The sequence below is a fragment of the Rana temporaria genome, chromosome 1 (genome assembly GCF_905171775.1).
Source record: "Rana temporaria chromosome 1, aRanTem1.1, whole genome shotgun sequence".
Classification (NCBI taxonomy): Eukaryota; Metazoa; Chordata; class Amphibia; order Anura; family Ranidae; genus Rana; species Rana temporaria.
The window spans coordinates 425,221,279-425,241,067 of record NC_053489.1 but is presented as its reverse complement, the minus strand read 5'-3'; the positions used below and the strand labels follow the sequence as shown (position 1 = coordinate 425,241,067).

The following is a 19,789-nucleotide window of genomic DNA, read 5'->3' as shown; positions in this document are numbered from 1 at the left end:
GACATGACTACTTTACTGAAAAAGATAGTTATATAAAGCTTGAGCAGGATTGTGCCTGCACACGTTGCAGAAGAGCCTGGATCTAGGATAATTGCCTCATAATTGGAATGTAGATGGAAACAGAAAACAAAAAGCGCCCATAGCTTAATAAAGTTTTAATTTAAAAATTGAATATAAAAAAGGTAGCCAAATGGCCTCTTACATTAAAAAGTGCCGACCTGGCACTGGGGCTGCAGACATGTAAGATAAGAAAATCTTGGGGGATCCCGCTCGCTTAGGCTTCCCAGCCACGGCATCCACTCCCTCCACTGATGATAGCTCCACATCCCGGGGATGGCGTGAGTATACACGTGACCAGGTATTGCCGCCGACGTACGTTTCGTAGTGTTTACGTCATCATGGGGCATTGATGCCTTTTTTATATTCAGTTTTTGAATTAAAACTTTATTACGCTATGGGCGCTTTTTGTTTTCTGTTTCCATCTACATTCCAATTATGAGGCAATTATCCTAGATCCAGGCTCTTCCACAACGTGTGCAGGCACAATCCTGCTCAAGCTTTATGACTATCTTTTTCAGTAAAGTAGTCATGTCCATGTGGTAAGTGCATTATTTTGTCTGAGCACTTCGGGTGAAGATGACATATCTTATCTTGGTGAAGGAACACGTTACTATTTTGGAAATAATTGTGCAGAGTAATTGAAGAATTTCTGCTGAATTTGCACTTCACTTTCTATTGGGACTCTTTTATTCAATTAGTCATTCACGGACTGAATCACTTAATTGGTGGCAAACCATTGCTATCTCTTAATTATATTAATGTTATTGTTGTACATGTATATTTATTCCAGGTTGTGGTAAGCCAATAAGTAGTTTTATGCACGTACTAGAGCGCCCACTTATCACCCTTTTTTCCCACTATTCACAGTATTACTGTTTTGAGGAGCAGCTGTTGTTATTTATTTTAATTTGTTATATAGAGGGATTTATATTTCTTTTTATTGTTTTTGGTGCAGAATTCACCCCTTTTACAGTGTATATACTGTATATAAATGTAAAAGAAAGATGCAGCAAGAGTCAGGCTGCAAACAGAAAAGGGATTCCCTCCATTTATTGGAGTTAAGATTTACCAAGTCCTATCTCCAATAAATCCAGCTGAAATTATGCTTACTTCTCCATGTCTCCTGCCTTTGCTACACTCCAGCGCCTGTAGCCTTCACTAGATTCTTCAGCATTCAACACTGTCCATGGCATATGGGATTGAGTATTCAAATTGAACACAGATTTCACCTTATTTACTAAGTATGGTAAATGTTCAACTTGAAAAGTGACCATTTTTTTAAAGTGACCATTCATACTGCTGCATAAACAATAGCTGCTACTCTTTAGTAAATCAACCCCTATTGTGTCATCGTCAGCATGAAGGAAGTTAATTTACCATTTTGCATCCAAATTTTTTCATAAGGTCCTGGAATCAAGGTAAAGGTATTATAGCCACAACATAATAATGTCTTCCTGCTGAGTGTTAGTAAGTCATTCTTCATTTAGACTTTTGCCTAGGAGTGGCTTCAGCCTCGATAGCTTAAATACTGGTCTTGACTATGCATATTTGGTGAAAACAAGATATCTTTAAAGACAACATGTATGTTTTATTAGTAACCTTATTTCCTGGATTAAGAAATAAAGTAGTCAACATGATATATTAATTGATAATTATGAATTTCACCTAAATGTAGATTTTTCATGATACAACAACTTATTTTATTAATTTTATGCCTTAGATATGTTTCAGCAATGACCACTCCAGCTCGCATGTCACCAGTGGACTTCCAGACTCCAATATCTCCGAAATCACCTTCATTGGAGATGTCTCCACCAATATCTAGTTTAGCTGTATCAGTTCCCTCTGTGGCTGTCAGTCCATTTATTGAAGAAGAAAGACCATTGCTTTTGGTGTCACCTCCAAGGTTACGGGACAAGAGATATGACTTATATTACCACCATCACCACTATAACCAGCAGTACAATTCCTATCATCACAACCCTGCTCATGATAGCAGCAGCCTGCCACCAAGTCCTTTAAGAATAGTGGAGGATGAGGAATATGAAACCACACAAGAGTATGAGCCAGCCATGGAGCCTGTAAAGAAACTAGTCAACAGCCGGAGGGCAAAAAGAACAAAACCCAATGGCCACATTTCCAATAGATTAGAACTGGACACTGACACAAGCTCTGAGAGCAGTACATCTGAGAGTGAGACAGAAGATGAAAGAATAGGCGAGGATACACCTTTCCTGAGTATACAAAATCCCCTGGCGACCAGCATAGAGTCAGCCAGTTCATACCGACTTGCAGAAAGTAGGACTAACCCAAATAGCCGATTCTCAACGCAAGAAGAGTTACAAGCAAGGCTGTCCAGTGTAATAGCTAACCAAGACCCTATTGCTGTATAAAACAAATAAAACATAGATTCACCTGTAAAACTTTATTTTATATATGAAGTATTCCACCTTAAATTAAACAATTTATTTTATTTTAACAGTTCCGCAAGTAGAAAACAGGAAACATTTTATAAATTAAGTATATGTAAAAATGTGTTATGTGCCATATGTAGCAATTTTTTACAGTATTTCAAAATAAGAAAGACATCAATGGTGCCTTTATGTTATGTTATGTTGACAACGGTTTTTGTATGTCCCAGTGATTGCTGTCCCACAGTATTTTTGCAGACTGCTTTATCCTTCATTTTTTTCTTGGCTTTTTGTGCATTGCATTAATGGTGTCGACTGAATGTATGATTTGCAAGAGTTACAGCAATCAACTGTTTGTTTGTGGTACTGTAAATTCCTGACTATCTGTCCCTGTAATGCAGTACTCATAAAAAAATACTGTTTACTTTTATAAGAGGAATTCTATTGCTATTCATATACAAACCAATTTATGTCCGCTGTTTGCCAGCTAAAGCTTTGCTTTACAAGGCACTGATCTAATAGTAGATTGAACAGCATGCTACTATTAATCAAAGCAGGATACAGAATGCAAATACACAATGTTCAACACTTATTGGAAATGCAAATGCTGCTGTGACATACCTAATAAATGATTAGAAAAGTAACTTCTGTGGAAAACTACCATCATAAACTCAACTGGTATAGTTATAATGCTGGGTCCTTAATAATCACAAGTCAACATCCCTCCCACCATGTAAAACTTTCCAGAACTGGCAAGCTTAGAATAAACTTTGTAAACTAACCTTGCAGAGTGACAGAAGGCCTTAGTATACCACCGGCCTCTTAAAACATGGCTCTTGCATGACCTAGGAACCTGGAAACCATGAGGGCATGCAGTATGAACTGCATAATTTCATTAAAAGGTCTCAGAGGTGCCTGTATTGCATTACGGAAAGCTTTGAAGGTGTTCCTTAACCTCAATATATATGAAAATCAATATTTGACCTTAATTTTCCTGGCTTTGGAGTGTTAAAGTGGCCTTGTCACCACAGGGTCCCTTCTAAACTGAAGACAACTCATAAAAAAATATTTAATATATCTACTTTTTTAGACTGCAAATGTGTTTAAAGTGCACCACTTAGCTGCAACCGAGGCACTGTAAGTATTAAATCACTTGGGTGGGTTCAATACCTGCTACCCCTGCCACACACATTCCCCTTGACAGCTTGTATGTCCTATAGTAATGTGTGATCAAGTTGGAGGTACCACAGCATGAAGGGAAACAGGTATTTACACACATCAAACTGTGAAATACATTCAGTTACAAGGGAGCAGCAAAGTGACAGCCTTACAATACACAAGCCACTAGAAGCATATGTATATTTGCTCTTTTTATAGGCTGCCACCTATTGAGAAGTGATGCTGAGGGGACGGGGTCAATTTAAGAAGCTGACAGTACACACAACAACATGTAATAGTACCTTCTATCACACTGTAAGGTTAAATGACAAAGCTTATATTAATGACAGGTTTGCTATAAGACAGAAATATCACAAGAAAATATATTCCAGAAAGTTTAAGAAGGAAATAAAAAAATAAAGGTGCAATCATTTTTGACCATTTTTTGATTGTTTTAAAAGTGTATTGTTATTTTTTATTGTGTATTATACAGGGTTTACATAAGACACATGAACACTATAGATTATTTATGAGCTAACAAGTTTTTTACTTAGAATAGTCAATACCCTTTTGATGAAGGGGATTATTTCGATGTTTTATTTTTTATTTTTTGTTGTAGGACGAATATGAAAGGTGAAGTAATTTCATTTCCAGTTAGAAAGATAAGTGGGCATCCTAGTTTGATATAAAGAAAATGTATTTATTTGAAAAGCACGTTTGCATTTTACAGGCTGATAAACTGCATGAGCACCTGGTAGGAATGTGCATGACACAGTGATTAAATAAGACTCAGTGACTGTTAGTAGTTTAAGTAGTTTTGGATCCATGTTGGAAATATTGCACCTTTTACAATGAGAACGGTCCTTTTTTTTCTTCCCGTCTAGTTTTCCTACGTTATGGGTTGAGCATGATTCTACCTTTAAACTACCTAATTTTTGGGACAGCTTAAAACATGGTCTTCCATATGCAATGTAAAACAATATATTACAAATACTGGAAAGAAGAACTCAATGTGTGTCCATTTGTTTTGTATATAGTTACCTTCTGTTTCTGTTATACAACAAAAAGGTTTCATGAGATAGATTTCATAGTTACCATTTTCACTGTGATTTCTTGGGGAATGATGCTGTTCAGTTTACATCTTTTAATGCCTTCTAAACACTAGAGATTTCCTTTCTGGTCTCAATTACAGAAGCCATTTCAACACAGCCTTTTCTCCCCTCTAAAAATGTAAGAAAATGGCTTCCTAATTGAATGAAAAAAACACAGTTAACACTCTCTGGTTCTAAAATTGTTGCGAACATTACCAGAACAAACTTGATGTAAGGGTGTGAATAAAAAGTTTTGAATGCCTGAGCTTTTGAAAGAACATTTGCGTTTTCTGTTAATAACTTTTGTCAGTCTGTTGCTTTGCTTTAAATCTGCTAAAAACAAAAGCTTTTTTTTTTTATTTTACACATTTCTTTTTATATTTTGTGTTTTTTTATGCCACGAAAGAGAATATGTTACACTTGCATTTGTGGGACACTCTGCAAAACTGATATGGATTAAAATATTTTGCTTGTTGAATAACCTGCACCTCTAGTTTTCAAAGCGTATCCCATGCATAGTAGTAACGCCTGCCTCTGCCTTTAGGCCATATTGGCTAATAGTAAAAATGTACTTTATTAACAAACACTGCAAAGTTATAGTAACAACACAACTGGCACATATCACAAGGTCCAATATATATGTTTTATGTTTTTTTTTTGTGTAAATACATATTCATAGATATTTTACTTATGCAGTTACTGTTCATTATATGTTTTGTGTCACTAGCCCTTTACTGGTTATATGTGTATAAAGTTAAATTAGTATAAAATAAATTCTTTTATTTATATTTAGGCCACTAAGCTAGGAGAGATATTTCATACAATTTTATGTTAAATGTTTGAACTGTTTTTAAAGTCCTACATGATTATATTATTATTTTAATTTTTTTTTTTTTTTTTTTTTTATGAGAATGTAATGTATTCTCCTTTTTTCATTTTAAGTAATTTATTGTTCAGGAGAATGTAAAGAAAATTGATGAATGAAAAGTTAAAGATAGAAAGGTACTGAAAAAATACTAAAGAATTTATTATCCCAACAACTAAGCAATAAGCAATTGTTGATATATATTTTGGGTTGTAATTCCTTTCTGCAAACAAGCTGCTGATGCAATAAAGTACTACCATATACACTACAGAATTTTGTGAGAGCCAACTGACATGACCAAATGAAATGACCACCGTGATTCAGATTTTCAGTAGATATTAATAAAAATGGCTTTCCCTCTGCCTAAATATTCTGGTCATGCTGTGAATCTCTTCTAATTTGTACACACCTTGTACGTGAAAATCTGTCTGAATACATTTTGTTTTCTCTTTTAGAAGTTTTTTTTTTGCTCTTCTTAAAGGCAAATGACTGGATAACTACCTTTCTGAGAATGAAATTTTACATATATATATATATATATATATATATATATATATATATATATATATATATATATATATATATATATATATATATATATATATATATATGGCATTTATTAAAGGCAATACCATATATGCTAACAAAAAGCCCAAGCACTGCCTAGTCCTTGCAGTACATTACCTGCAGAAACTATAAATCAGCGATATGCATTAAAGCATTTGTTATCCCACCCCCCCCCCCCCCCAAAAAAAAAAAAGAAAAAAGGATCCTGCTCCTTTAAAGCATTTTATACAGCACAGTGCTTGTGTTGTGTCCTTTTGCCCCCTGTAACATCTGTAATACCTGGCTGATCCTGCCACTTTCTGTCCTCCCCTTGGTAAACTGACCACGGGATCAGGGATGCTTAGTCCTAACAGTTTATGTCAGGACTACGTGCCTCCGTCATCACAGCCTTCCTTTCTTCCTCTGTGCTCTCTCCCCCCTCCCTCCCTGCCTGTCGAATCTTGTGAGAGTGCCTGCCCCTGCAACTTCTGCTGCTCTCATAACACTTAAAATTTTACATAATCCTTCTTCCCTAATGATAGCTGCTCCTATCTGTGTTTTTTGAAAAACATGCCTTATTTACAGAATTTTAGAGCGTCTCCCTGTGATCATGTGACCCGCAGGCTCTCTCTCTCCTCTCCTCCTCACATCCTGGCTGATGTCAGCGGGGGAATCTCGGCCCTGCCTGCTGCATCTGTCAGTGTCACGTGATTGTGGGAAAACCGGTATGAAGTACGGTAAATAAGGCTTTTTTTTATAAAACACACAGACAGGAGCAGCTGTCATTAGGGTAGAAGGAGGATTGTGTAATGTTGTCAAAGTGGGTTAACAAACACTTTAAGTTGGAGTCACTTACAAGGACACAGTCTGAAAAATCTAGTAATTGGGCCTAGTCATGTAGTCATTTTTGTGTGTTTTTGTAACTCACAACTACAGGGCAATCTTTTAAAAGAGATCAACGTGAGTAAGGACCTGTGTTGGTGGGCTTTGGGCCTGTGTTGATTGCATCAGTTTGAGATGCTATTCATACCATTCAGAATTCTCTGACTGGTGCATTTGACCTGCAGTTAACATCCTTTTAATGTGCACTGGTCTGTTTAAGATGGGTTTTGCATTCCTATAGACGACGGAATACAACAATCCACCTAAAGCAACAAAAAAGGTGAGACAGGCCCTGAGAAAGGACTGTGCATCTTCCTGACTGGCCTGGTCCTCTTTAAGAGACCTATAAAACATTATTTTCTGAATGACTGAACTGCAGTTAGACATACAGAGTTATTGAAAATCTGTCCATACAGATTAAATAACACACTTGACAGATTTTGGCTCCATGTCCAAATGCTTTTTCTTTTAGGTGATGTGAGTCTAACAAAGGTTCTATTATCTACCAAAATATCACGTTAGATTAATGCCCGGTACACACGATCCAATTATTGGACGAATGATCGTCTGTTTTTTTTTGCATGCTAATCTCATGTCCAATCTGATGAGTTCACTAAAATCACGAAAATTCTCGTACGTCAGAATAAAAATTCGGAAGTGATGTAATGTGTTGTAGTGCATTTCTATTGCATTTTCGAACGACAGCTGTACTAATTAAATGAAAATTGTACGATCTGGCATTGTACGAAAACAATTTCCATGCATGTCTGATAGAATAATATCAGATGAACTTTCCTGACCAGCTCTCGAAAGCTCTGTACTAACGATCCGATTATCGTACGATCAATTCGAAAGCGGAATTTTTCGTACAATTTTCAGATCGTGTGTATGGGGCATAAGACTCTTCAAAATGTCCTTTTGGGTCTAACGTGTTGTAGTAATGCATGTTTGTTAACACAAAATGTTATCGTGCATTAAGGGAAGTTACTAGATTCATTTTGAATGGACTGACAGCACACCTTATCCCATGAAGAAATGGACATGTCCCTTTTTTCCATGGTATGCCAGAAAGTATGGCATCAGTGTTGTGCTGCAGTACAGTGCAGGTACATTACCTGCTACTGTAGAAGTTTCTTTAATGGCACCACAGTTTGTGCATTAATTTGCAGTGCAGTAATGTGCAGTAAAATGCATTACCCCAATTGTTTCATTTAATTTGAACATAAAAAGTGTAAAATAAATATTTGTCTTCCCTCATGCAAATATAAATTCCCTTTTTTTATTATTGTCACATTTTTTAAACTTTATTTCAAAGGGTTACTAAAGGTAAATTTATTTTTTCTTTAAAATAACAAACATGTTATACTTACCTCCACTGTGCAGTTCGTTTTGCACAGAGTGGCCCTGATCCACATCTTTTGGGGTCCCTCGGCGGATGTCTCTGGTCCTCCCCGCAAGAACTCACCACATTCATGCGAGAGAGCTCGCATGGTGATGAGTCCTTGCGGGCGCGCTCCTGTGATACATCGAGCGGCCATAGCCGCTCACTGTATCACTCGGCCCCGCCCCTCGGCGCACCGCATCACTGGATGTGATTGACAGCAGCGCCAGCCAATGGCTGCGCTGCTCTCAATCCATCCGCTCTAGCCAAATAGCGGCGAAGAGGACCTCGGGACCAAGCGCGGGACTTTTGACGGGTCAGGTAAGTAAAACGGGGGCTCGGGGGGGGGGGGCGGCATCATCAGATGTTTTTTCACCTTAATGCATAGATTGCATTAAGGTGGAAAAAAATCCTTTACAACTCCTTTAAATTTTAAAAGGCTATTGCACAGACAATGGTTACATATTTTTCTTAGAGAGTCTGTGAATATGATACTATTACAGCTATGACTGAGTATTGAACTATAAATGACCTAAGACTGTGTATGCACAAAGGTAGTTTCAATGTCATTTGGCTTTTTTCCAATGAAAAAATGCAGTGAGGCAACCTAAAACAGAAAAAGCAGACAGATTTTTACCTGCAATGGCATGGTCAATATTGTTAAAACTGCAAAATGTAAAATAACTGTGCATGTAGCATATACTATGTGCATTACATTGTTGTCAAGACTGTTTAAAATGTATATACAGGATAATTTCCTAATAATAACTCAAAAGCAACGAGTTCCGTTATTTATGTTTATTATTATTTTAATAGTGTTCATTAGTTATGTGAATGTAAATACACAATTTAGATGTTTATATATTTTATTTTTTAACTTCTCCACTTAAGGTTAATAGATGTGACAATCATTGTTTATTTTTCTGGTTAAAAATGTGCTAGAGATGACAAGGGGCTGCTGCAAAAGAATGTGAGACCCTCTAGTTTCACTGGACAATCTATCACCTTGGAAATATATACATAATATGGATTACTAGTTACCAATACAAATTGCATCGTTCCATGGTCACTTCAGCTAAGCACAATACTAGAGCATTATACAGCTAGAGCATTATACAGCTAGAGCATTATACAGCTATATATATATATATCACATTCAAGTAAAATAGCCGCAGTCCTTGTTGATAATGAAATATGTACTAAAATAATTTAGAATGTGCATCAATGCATCTGTACTAGAATTGGCCTTATGTCCTCTCAGCCACCAATTAAATTCTGCCTGCCCTAAAAAATTCAAAATAATTAGCGGCAAAATGTAATTTCTTAGTCAGAATATTATTGTACATTAGTTACTTTATTTTTATAGTAATATTGAGGTAGTTATCCACTTGAAACCTAGAGGGAGAAACAAATTCTTTTACATAAGTAGATTGAGAAAGATAAAAAATAGAGGATGATATGAACACAATTTCTACAGAATGTGATTTGTCAGGTTTTATTTTGGAGGTATGGTACAAATTAGCATTGTATTCTGGGATGCAAACATTAGTGAAGATGGAGTGTCTTAAGTTTAAAACTCTTACTGATTTAAAATGTAGTCTACAGAGGCCTTACCTATGAGTATTGCTTTTTTTCTGCCCCTTTTCCCATGGATAATTCACTCTTCCCGTGTGAGTCTTGCGTGTTTGTACTTTGGATTTTAGTCCGACGGATTTGTGTACACACGATTGGATAATCCAACGGAACACATTTGTTGTCAGACAATTTGAGAGCATGACCATCCAACATTTGTTGTTGGAAATTCCGACAACAATTGTCTGAGGGAGCATACGGATGGTCGGATTATGAGACAAAACACGTCCATCGGACAATTGTTGTTGGAATATCAGATCGTGTGTATGGGCCTCTATAGTAAATTCTAGTAGAGGTTCAAATGCAGATAATGTAGCAGTAGGGAATCATTGAAGGGAACAGAAGGATTAACATAGTCACTGTTGTATCTATATTACCAATTTCCTTCTTTTAAAGTCGCATCTTTGTCCACCTTCAATAAAAGTCACAGGTCAAAAAAGCAGATTCAAAGTTATATGCAAATGGTGATATTTTTAGTGAGAGTTGAACTTGGATCCAGTCTCTCCAATTTCCTGAAGATAACCATTAATCAAGTAGGTGGGGTGTGGGTAGAAAGGGGAACTCAACTGTTACATCCAAAGCTAAGATTTAAGAAAAACCAAGGCAACCTATCGTCACATGAAATAGGCTGACCTGCAAAGTCTTTGCTTCTAGTCTGTTAAGGCCTCGTACACTCGATAGGTTAACCAAAGGACAACGGTCTGATGGACCGTTTTCATCGGTCCAAACCAATCGTGTGTAGGCCCCATAAGTTATTTAACCTTAGGTTAAAAAAAAGCCAACTTGCTTTGAAATTAACCTATGGAATCCTAACCGATGGGAAAAAAAATTTCGTTAGTAGGCACGTCCATCGGTTAAAAATCCACGCATGCTCAGAATCAAGTCAATGCATGCTTGGAAACATTGAACTTTGTTTTTTTCAGCACGTCGTTGTGTTTTACGTCACCGCGTTCTGACACGATCGTTTTTTTAACTGATGGTGTGTAGGCACGACGGACCATCAGTCAGCTTCATAGGTTAACCTATGACAACGGTCCTTCAGACCATTGTCCTCTGGTTAACCTATCGTGTGTACGAGGCCTAACTGTTTTTACTCTATTGCACATTCAAAATAATGGGATCTAAAAATTAGGATATAGTCTAGGGATGAACAAATCTTCTGTGGAGCATATATCACGGATTTGTTTCATGTCATTACAACGTCACATTTTATAGAAGATTAACCTCCACGCTGACAACATGATAAAAGTAAAATGTGAACTATCACAAAAAATAATGATATGCAGTCTGCTTAGTCTAACCTTTTTGGTGGCTCTGTTACATAGATACAAAGCTAGTTGAACTATATTCATAATTACAATATTTTACAGCTATTAATGGAGATTTCACATAAACTCATAATACAACAGGTGGCATAAAACTTTATGCAAAAGTATCTGGGTAAACTAATATGAAGGCCACTTTCCATTTAATCAGCAATTACCAATGGTAATAATAGAACCAGAAATGTTGATATATAGCAACTTTTTTGCTACAATATGACCACATGTGTTTTAAATTAAATCACTGCAGCTGTACTTTCAGTGTCTTTTTGGAATTTCATTCTTGAAAAAACGTAAAAGACATAACTAGTGTCATTAGGATATTAATAGAAAGCTACATTAAGGAATTTAGTAGTTAATGACACTGTTTATGATCAGCATGTACTGTAGATGTGTTTCCTGAGACCAGTCATTTTGCAACCTTTCTACTAAGATAGGTAAAAAGGACTTAGAATTGAAAGACTGGAAAAGATAACACAAAGGTAATTTCATCTGGAATCATAGTTTCTCTAAACTGCAAATTTGAAAATAAAAAATACATCTAATGGAAGATGTGATGATTGGACCAAGCATGCTGTGCTCCATTCCAGGATCACTGAATGTATATTAAATCATTAATGCCAAAGGCTTTGTTGTCAATGCATTTCTATTTTTATAACATTATCTCCATGGGGATATGTATGTTCTTCAATGGGATATTCTTGAAACTTGGGCTTACTGCAAAATATTTTTACCTTTTTCATGTGTAGTCCTGTATGCCTCTTTGTATTGAAGGATATCCTGTCAGCTCAAATACATTACTTTTTACCTGGAATTAAAGCACTCCCTGGTGTGAGTAAATCAGGTGGACAGCTACAGGTTACTACTGTGAAATGTCTATGGTTAGCTTTAATGTCTGTGCTTCATGCGTGTTCTATATTTACCTAATTCCAACTCAATTACAAGCCTTCACAGCCCACCCATTTTCTCTAGCACTTTACAACTTGCCATACTTTGCAAACAAAAGACATTTTTGTTTATTATGTACCCATTATTCTGTTCTGCACAATGCGTTTATTACACTGTGCTTATTAAAGGGAGTAGGGTTCTCCAAAATGTCTCCAGCAACATGTCACAACAGCTTTTCAACCAACTTTACGGGTCATTACTACCCCTCATAGCTAAAACAATGCAAACAGCTGAACAGCTTACAGTGGAAATCAGCCTCCGAGGCAGCCAGTAACTGGAAACCAAAAGGACAACCAATAAGTCTTAAAAATCCACTCATTAAAATACAGAAATTTAAGTGAATAAGACAATATCCATCTGCAAATAAACTTTTACAATAGACCTTGTGCTCTAGCTTACTGGTACTAGGTTGCTGTTTATACGTTACAATTCAGGTTAAAGTGTATGCCTGGCCAAAACATCAGTATACTTGCGATATCCCTATCTCCACAACATACGGGGACGAAGTGGTGCTTTAGAGGAGTAGGAGGCCAGGCTACAACAGACGGTCTACGCTTTTTTTACTACAAACATTCCTATTTTACTATACATAGTACTTCTGCTTTGCTGCTTCTTCCAGCAACTATCTACTCTCGCCATTTTATAGTTATTCTTTTCATTTTCCCCTCACTTAAGACAAATATTTCTGTCCATAAGTACATCTTCAGTTTCTTTCTTTCAAGCCTTCCTCCTGTAAATGGGTCCCAGCCTAATAGTTGCGTTTCCAAAATGTTCATTCCTTGAAAAACTGCCACACACAAACCTAATCTCTTTTTATTTCAATCACTTCAAGCAAGAAAAAAAATCTACTATTGTAAAGTATAATATTGTAAAGACAACACATAGTACAGTATGACTGTACAAGAAATTCTCAGCCTCGTGCAATCCAAAGGTTCCAAGAGTATCCAACTGGAAACCCCAACACAAGCATTACAGTTATAAAACATTAAGCTTTAAAAAATAGAATAAAACAACTGTTGGTATTGATTTGCAATGTATGTGTGCAGCATGGCTGTTTTTTAGATTGTTTAAAATATTCATTGATAAACTTTGGCCACTTAAAAATGTGACTAATAATACACATGTGCTTCTGTCTGAAAAGCATGCCCGTTAGTGTTCCATAAGAAATATAGAGTGACATGCTTGTAATGTTTGACATTCAAAATAATATTGAATGTTACAAGAATGTTAACAATTCACATTATTCTAAAATTGCTATTTTCTTAGCAGCTGTGCTGTATTGTTACTGCAGCAACTTTTCACTGTACTAGACACATCTGTCAGTTCATTCATCTATTAAACCTTAACAAGAAGTTGTGTATATCTGTCTTTATCTGCATCTGTCCCTAAAGCCCCATACACACGATCGGACCGTTGTCTGACCAAAATCACATCGGAATTCCGATGATATTCCATCGGAGTAAAAGAGAACATGTTCTCTAGCTAAACTCCGATGGAATTCATCTGAATTTTCGATGGAATTACTCCGATGGGGCATAGACACGGTCGGAATTTCCGATGGAAAATGTCTGTCTGACTTTTTCCATCAGAAATTCAGATCGTGTGTACGGGGCTTTATAGTTATACCCCAAGTTCTCCCTTTACTTGGCTTTGTCACGTATGTGTCAATTGACGCTGAAATGATGAGGGCTCCTCATATCTCCCACTAACTAGTGTCTACCTGGCTCCTGGGACAACTTTCAATTATTTAGGGTCCATGCACACTTCTAGAGGAGTTTAGTGTTTTGCCTTAGAAGCAGCTAATGTATGTGTCTATGCACATTGGGGCATCTAGAAGTATATTTTAAGCTCAGTGTTTAGAGGAGGAAAGAAAACTTTTTAAGGGGGATTTCTGTCAGAAAAAAACATTAAACGTACCTAAACACTAGTACAACCTTTTTTTCAACATTAGTATTTTTCTGCCAAGAGCACTGGTGTTTTTTAATCTAGGTTGCATGGAGCCTCAGGCTCCATGCACACTAGCATTTTTTAAGCTCCTATAAGCTGTTATTAGCATTATTGCATTATTAGTATTAGAGGCTAAATAGTATTATCCTGTGTCCATAAACTCTACTTTAGGCTGTTAGCATTTTTGTCTTCATGTAGTGGGAAAATGCTGATAAAATGCTAATGCTCCTAAATGCTTCTAAAATCTACTAAAATTCTACTAGAAGCTGGTAGAAAAAATGCTATTATCAGTATTTCTCACCCAGCGTTTTTCCTACCATGTTTCCCCAAAAATAAGACCTACCCTGAAAATAAGGCCTATCGTTATTTTCCAGGAGAGCTGCAATATAAGCCCTACTCCATAAATAAGCCCTAGTTTAAAATGCTTGTAAAATCCTATAATCCACTCTATTACAATAGTACATAATGTACAATGAGTATGTTTCTGTAATATAATTGCGGGGAAGAGAGCCCCGGCGGGTCACACAAGCACATTGCGGCGCTATAATGAAGGTATTTGGCACAATTATATTACAGAAACTCACACATTGTACATTATACACTGTAATAGAGTGCATTATAGGATTTTACAAGCATTTTATCTGAGCTCGCAGTGGGGATTCCTGTCAGGCAGGGAGAGAAGACAGCACATTATATGGTAAGACCTACCCCAAAAATAAGCCATACTGTGTCTTTTTGCCAAAATTACTATAAGACCCGGTCTTATTTTCGGGGGAAACACGGTACCTTTTTTTGAGCTTATGAAAAACGCTAGTGTGCATGGAGCCTTAAAGAGGAAGTAAACCCTGATGGGTTTTACTTCCTTTTTATTCCCCTGCAAAGTAAAAGCATAATGGGCTAATATGCGTAGCATACTAGCCCATTATGTTGCACTTACCTGCAAAAGAAGCCCACAATGTCCCCGCTGGTAGCCACATCCATCTTCACCCCTCTTCCTTCTGGGGCCATGGACCGGCCATGGACCGGCTCTGTGGGTGGCCAGAGCCGACGGTTACATCATGGGCCCTATAGAAACGGCACGATCGCGCCCTTTCTTCAGTGCACATGCGATGACATTGGTGAAAGCTTATATGGTAAATATCTCCTAGGTTCAGGAGATATTTCCGGTACCTACAGGTAAGCCTTATTATAGGCTTACCTTTAACTAAAAGTGGTGTGTAAGGGTTTACAACCACTTTAATCTGTTATTTCATCACAGATTGATTTATACCTCCATGCACAGAGGAAATTGAGAAGCATACATGCCAAAATTTGAAACATTTCTGACGATAACTAGAAGCACATGCTTTCACACCCTAAGAAACCCCTACATACAGTAGCTCAGCCCATGTGGCCTTATGCTTGGCCACACACAGAGCTATCTTCTGCTTAAGGTAATACTTGAATATATATGAACTTTTACAGTAAACTGTTTTTTTTGTTTACCAGCTGTGTGGTTTTCAAGGATCCGAATGTGGGATTGTTAAAAGAAAATGAAGAGTCAGTGGCAGGAATTACATTTTTAGAGCTAGGTCATCAATAAATACCTGAGCTTATAGATATGTAAAGCCCTCTCTTTATAATCCTGTTCACTGGCACGTGTTACATTTGTAACTTATTCTTACTAGGAAAAAAAAGGAAAGTTCTATACTCACCAAATTTGTCCATCCTGGCGCACCTTCATTGCAGCATATGACGGTTTGTGTCTCGACTCCACTCCACTCACTGAACTGAATGTGTATAGAGTTTATAGCTTACTCAAAGTATCTTATTTTTGTAATGATCACCTTAAGGGTGAGAAACAAGCATACAGTTATAAAGAGGCACCAGGAAAAAAATTATGGAAAGGTAAGTATAACATTTTCCATTTTCCCAGAGCATCATTGCAGTATATGATGGGGACTAACATGCACAGAGTTTGCTGTAGTGAGACAAAAATTGTAATGACAAATATACACAAATTAATGGAAACGTTTTTCTTTAGTTAGACACTCTGTATTATTCCTATAATGGGTTATAAAGGTACTTTCTGATGTCCAAGTTACAACTTTGCCTATGGTTTTAAATGGTATTTATAGTGAAGCTGCCCTTGATGTTGATAGAGTGAGCCCTTAGATCTTCTGGAAAAGATAGATAGACTTTCTGGATTGTTTTAACAATTCAGGAAGGAATTGTTCTGATTGAAGGCCTGCTGCCCCTTCCTCACACTGAGGGGTATTAAAAAAGTCTCTTGAATGCCCTAAACAACAATGCGATTTTAAAAAAATGCTTCAGGATTTTCATTAAATCCAAAATATGGAGAACTTCCTAAAAAAAAACATGATTGGAAGAACTATCCCCAGAGTGATATGGAACATTGAAAGCACTTTCAGTAAAAAGTCTGTCACAGGTCTTAGGCCCCGTACACACGACCAGTTTTCTCGGCAGAATTCAGCAAGAAACTCGATGGGAGACATATTCTGCCGAGAAAACCGGTCGTGTGTACACTTTTCACCGAGAAACCCGTCGGGAAACCCGTCGAGCCAAAAAGAGAGCATGTTCTCTATTTCCTCGTTGGGCAATGGGAACATTTGGCTTGACAAGTTTTCTGACAGCCGAACAAGGAACTCGACGAGCAAAACGATGTGTTTTGCCCGTCGAGTTTCTCGGACGTGTGTACGGGGCCTAAAGATTACTCCCCTGCCAAGAAGAGGTGTTAAGATTACTTCCCTACCAAAAAGAGCCCTATCGACAGCTGAAGTTTTGGATCTACACTACATGCTTGGCTGAAGATACCACCAGCATAATGGCAGTCTTTACTGTCAGGATTCAAATAGAAGTTTGCTGGGAAGATAAAATGGCCTGTTTAAAAGGAACGCAATAATTTTGAGAATGTTTGCTTTCTTGATGACCTTGATGCATTTATAACTCTTACCACTAGATGGTTTGATGCCCATTTGATGTCTTTTAGAGCAGACACCTTTAAATAACTTCTGCTAATGCCTTACTCTAGGCCCGGGGTCGCAAACCCATCGATTGCGATCTACTGGTTGACTGTGGGAAGTTGAACAGGTCCCTGACTTGCTGACCTCTAGGTAGATTCACGTAGAAAGGCTTATGTTTAGGACGGCCTAGCCTAGCCTGTTTAGGCTACACCGCCGTAAATTAGTTAGGCTAGTAGTGATTTTCAAACCACTTACCTGCTAATCTACGGCGGCGTAGCCTCAAACGAGCGGGCGTAAGGGCGCCTAATTCAAATGACTTGGAGGGGGGCGTGTTGTATGGAAATAAGGCTTGACCTCACGTTTTTTTTTACGTTTTTTGACACTGCGCATGCACCGGGCGACTACATTTCCCAGTGCGCATTGCGGCTAAGTACGCCGTACGGGCCTATTGATTTTGACGTGGACGTAAACGACGTAAATCCCGATTCGCAGATGACATACGCAAACGACGTTAACATTTCGAATTTTGCGGTCGGGAACGGCGGCCATACTTAACATTGGCTAGGCCACTAGAGCATAGCTCTAACTTTAGGCGGCCTATCCCTTACGGAAACTTCGTAATTCGACGGCGTAGGCCTGGCGTACGTTCGTGAATCGGCGTATCCCCTCATTTACATAATCTACGCCAGCCGCAATGGAAGCGCCATCTAGCGGCCATCAGAAACATTGCAAGCTAAGATAGAACGGCGCAAGCCGGCCTATCTTAGCTTTGTTTAAGCGTATCTCTGTTTGAACATACGCTTAAACAAACGCCGGCGTAGATTCAGAGTTAGGTCGGCTTATCTACTGATAAGCCGGCCTAACTCTTTGTGAATCTAACTACAAGTGTTTTCCCCTAGAGGTGCTGAACGGATCAGGTGCATGGTCAGCCAATCCTTTGCTGTAGAGGCAGCCCCCACCCGCAGCCAAATGTATGCAAAGGGGTGGGTGCTGCCTCCGGAATAGCTTGGGTGTGTTCGGGATCTTCCCTTAACACAATCAAGCTCTTACTCCAATGAATTTTGGACCTTGGATCTCCTCCCCATTAACCACATTCCTACAAAGTTGCAGGAACAAGTGATGTGAAGATCATCAGTCATAGTATGGTAGGCTCTCATCACACCGCACCCTCCTAACCGCCAGCACCATGTCTTCCTGACTGACCTGCACCACATCCTCCTGACCCCTCTGCACCGCACCCTCCTGACCCCGCTGCACTGCACCCTCCTGACCCTCCCTGCACTGAACCCTCCTGACCCCCCTGCACCCTCCTGACCCTCTGCACAGCACCTTCTTTACCCCCTGCACCCTCCTGACACCCCTGTCCTGCACCCTCCCGACCCCTTGTTCTGCACCTTCCTGACTGCCCTGCACCATGTCTTTCTGACCTCCCTGCACCACACCCTCCTGACCCCCTGCACTGCACATTTCTGACTCCCCTGCACTTTACCCTCCTGAACCCTTCTGCACCGCACACTCCTGACCCCTTCTGCACCGCACCCTCCTGACCCCCTGCACCATGTCTTCCTGACCATCCTGTCCTCTGCCATGCTAACCCCTGACATGCTTACACCTGTTCTCTGCCATATATCCTAATGATCTCTACATACTGCCCAACATATTACTGACCTCTGTACACTTCCCTACATCCTACTAACCTCTGCCCTATATATTTATGATCTCAATATACTGTCGTAAATCCTACTGACCTTTATTTACTGCCCTACATCCTACTGACCTCTGCACACTGTCCTACATACTACTGACCTCTGTACACTGCCCTACATACTACTGACCTCTGTACACTGCCCTACATACTACCCCCAGCTCCAGAACATGCTCTGGGTGTTAAATCCCCATTTGTCTTAATCTAGATGTCTAGAAGATGTGCCCCCCTGTCTTGTCAACTGGTGCTGCAGTAGTTGTGATCCAGTATATGTCGTTTATCTCTAGGTGGTTGTTCTAGTTTTGTGGCTGCGCCCACCACCAAAACAGATTCTTCATGGACAATGTTACTAAAACCAGCTCAGAGAGACTACACCTCCACTGATCCTAAAAGCCTCTCTAGAAAGGTTCAAGCCACCAATCACCATTGGTATCACAGAAGAAAGAGTGCCTAAAAAGTTTACACATTGGAATTTTGAGATGTAATTGTTTACCAGTGCATTCTTCACTTTCATCAATATCAATGGGATCTTCTCCTTTGGTAACTCAACCAAACTCCTGTTCATGCTCCAAGATACTTCATTATTTGTGCTGGCTTACAACTGCATGTTTCCCAGTTTATCAGTCACATTCTTAAAGGGTTTGCAGGAGGATCTGTTTTTTTCCCCAACATGGATCCTGGCATAAGTATATCTTTTAATTAATTTCAATAAACAGTCCAAAATAAATAAAAAATAGGAAATATGGTACTTTTAAGGTGCTCACAACCTCAAGAATGAACAATGATGTTATATTGTTAAAACTTCATATGTTTTATTCCACTTAATTCAAAACATTCTAAAGATTAAAATAAATTATTACGCATCAAAAACTGTATGC

At 38.4% G+C, this 19,789-nt stretch overlaps 1 protein-coding gene across 12 annotated transcripts in view; it reads left to right on the top strand.

Moving 5' to 3' along the window:
* The window catches only part of NRG1 (neuregulin 1), a 944,897-nt gene extending 938,935 nt beyond the window's left edge, over positions 1 to 5,962 (top strand). For all 12 annotated transcript variants that reach the window (XM_040325327.1, XM_040325332.1, XM_040325326.1 and 9 more), the window contains one exon: positions 1,781 to 5,962. In XM_040325327.1, coding sequence (XP_040181261.1) covers positions 1,781 to 2,453 — 673 coding nt within the window. In that variant the 3' untranslated portion in view covers positions 2,454 to 5,962. The remainder of the gene's footprint in view (positions 1 to 1,780) is intronic.
* The last annotated feature ends 13,827 nt before the right edge of the window (positions 5,963 to 19,789 follow it).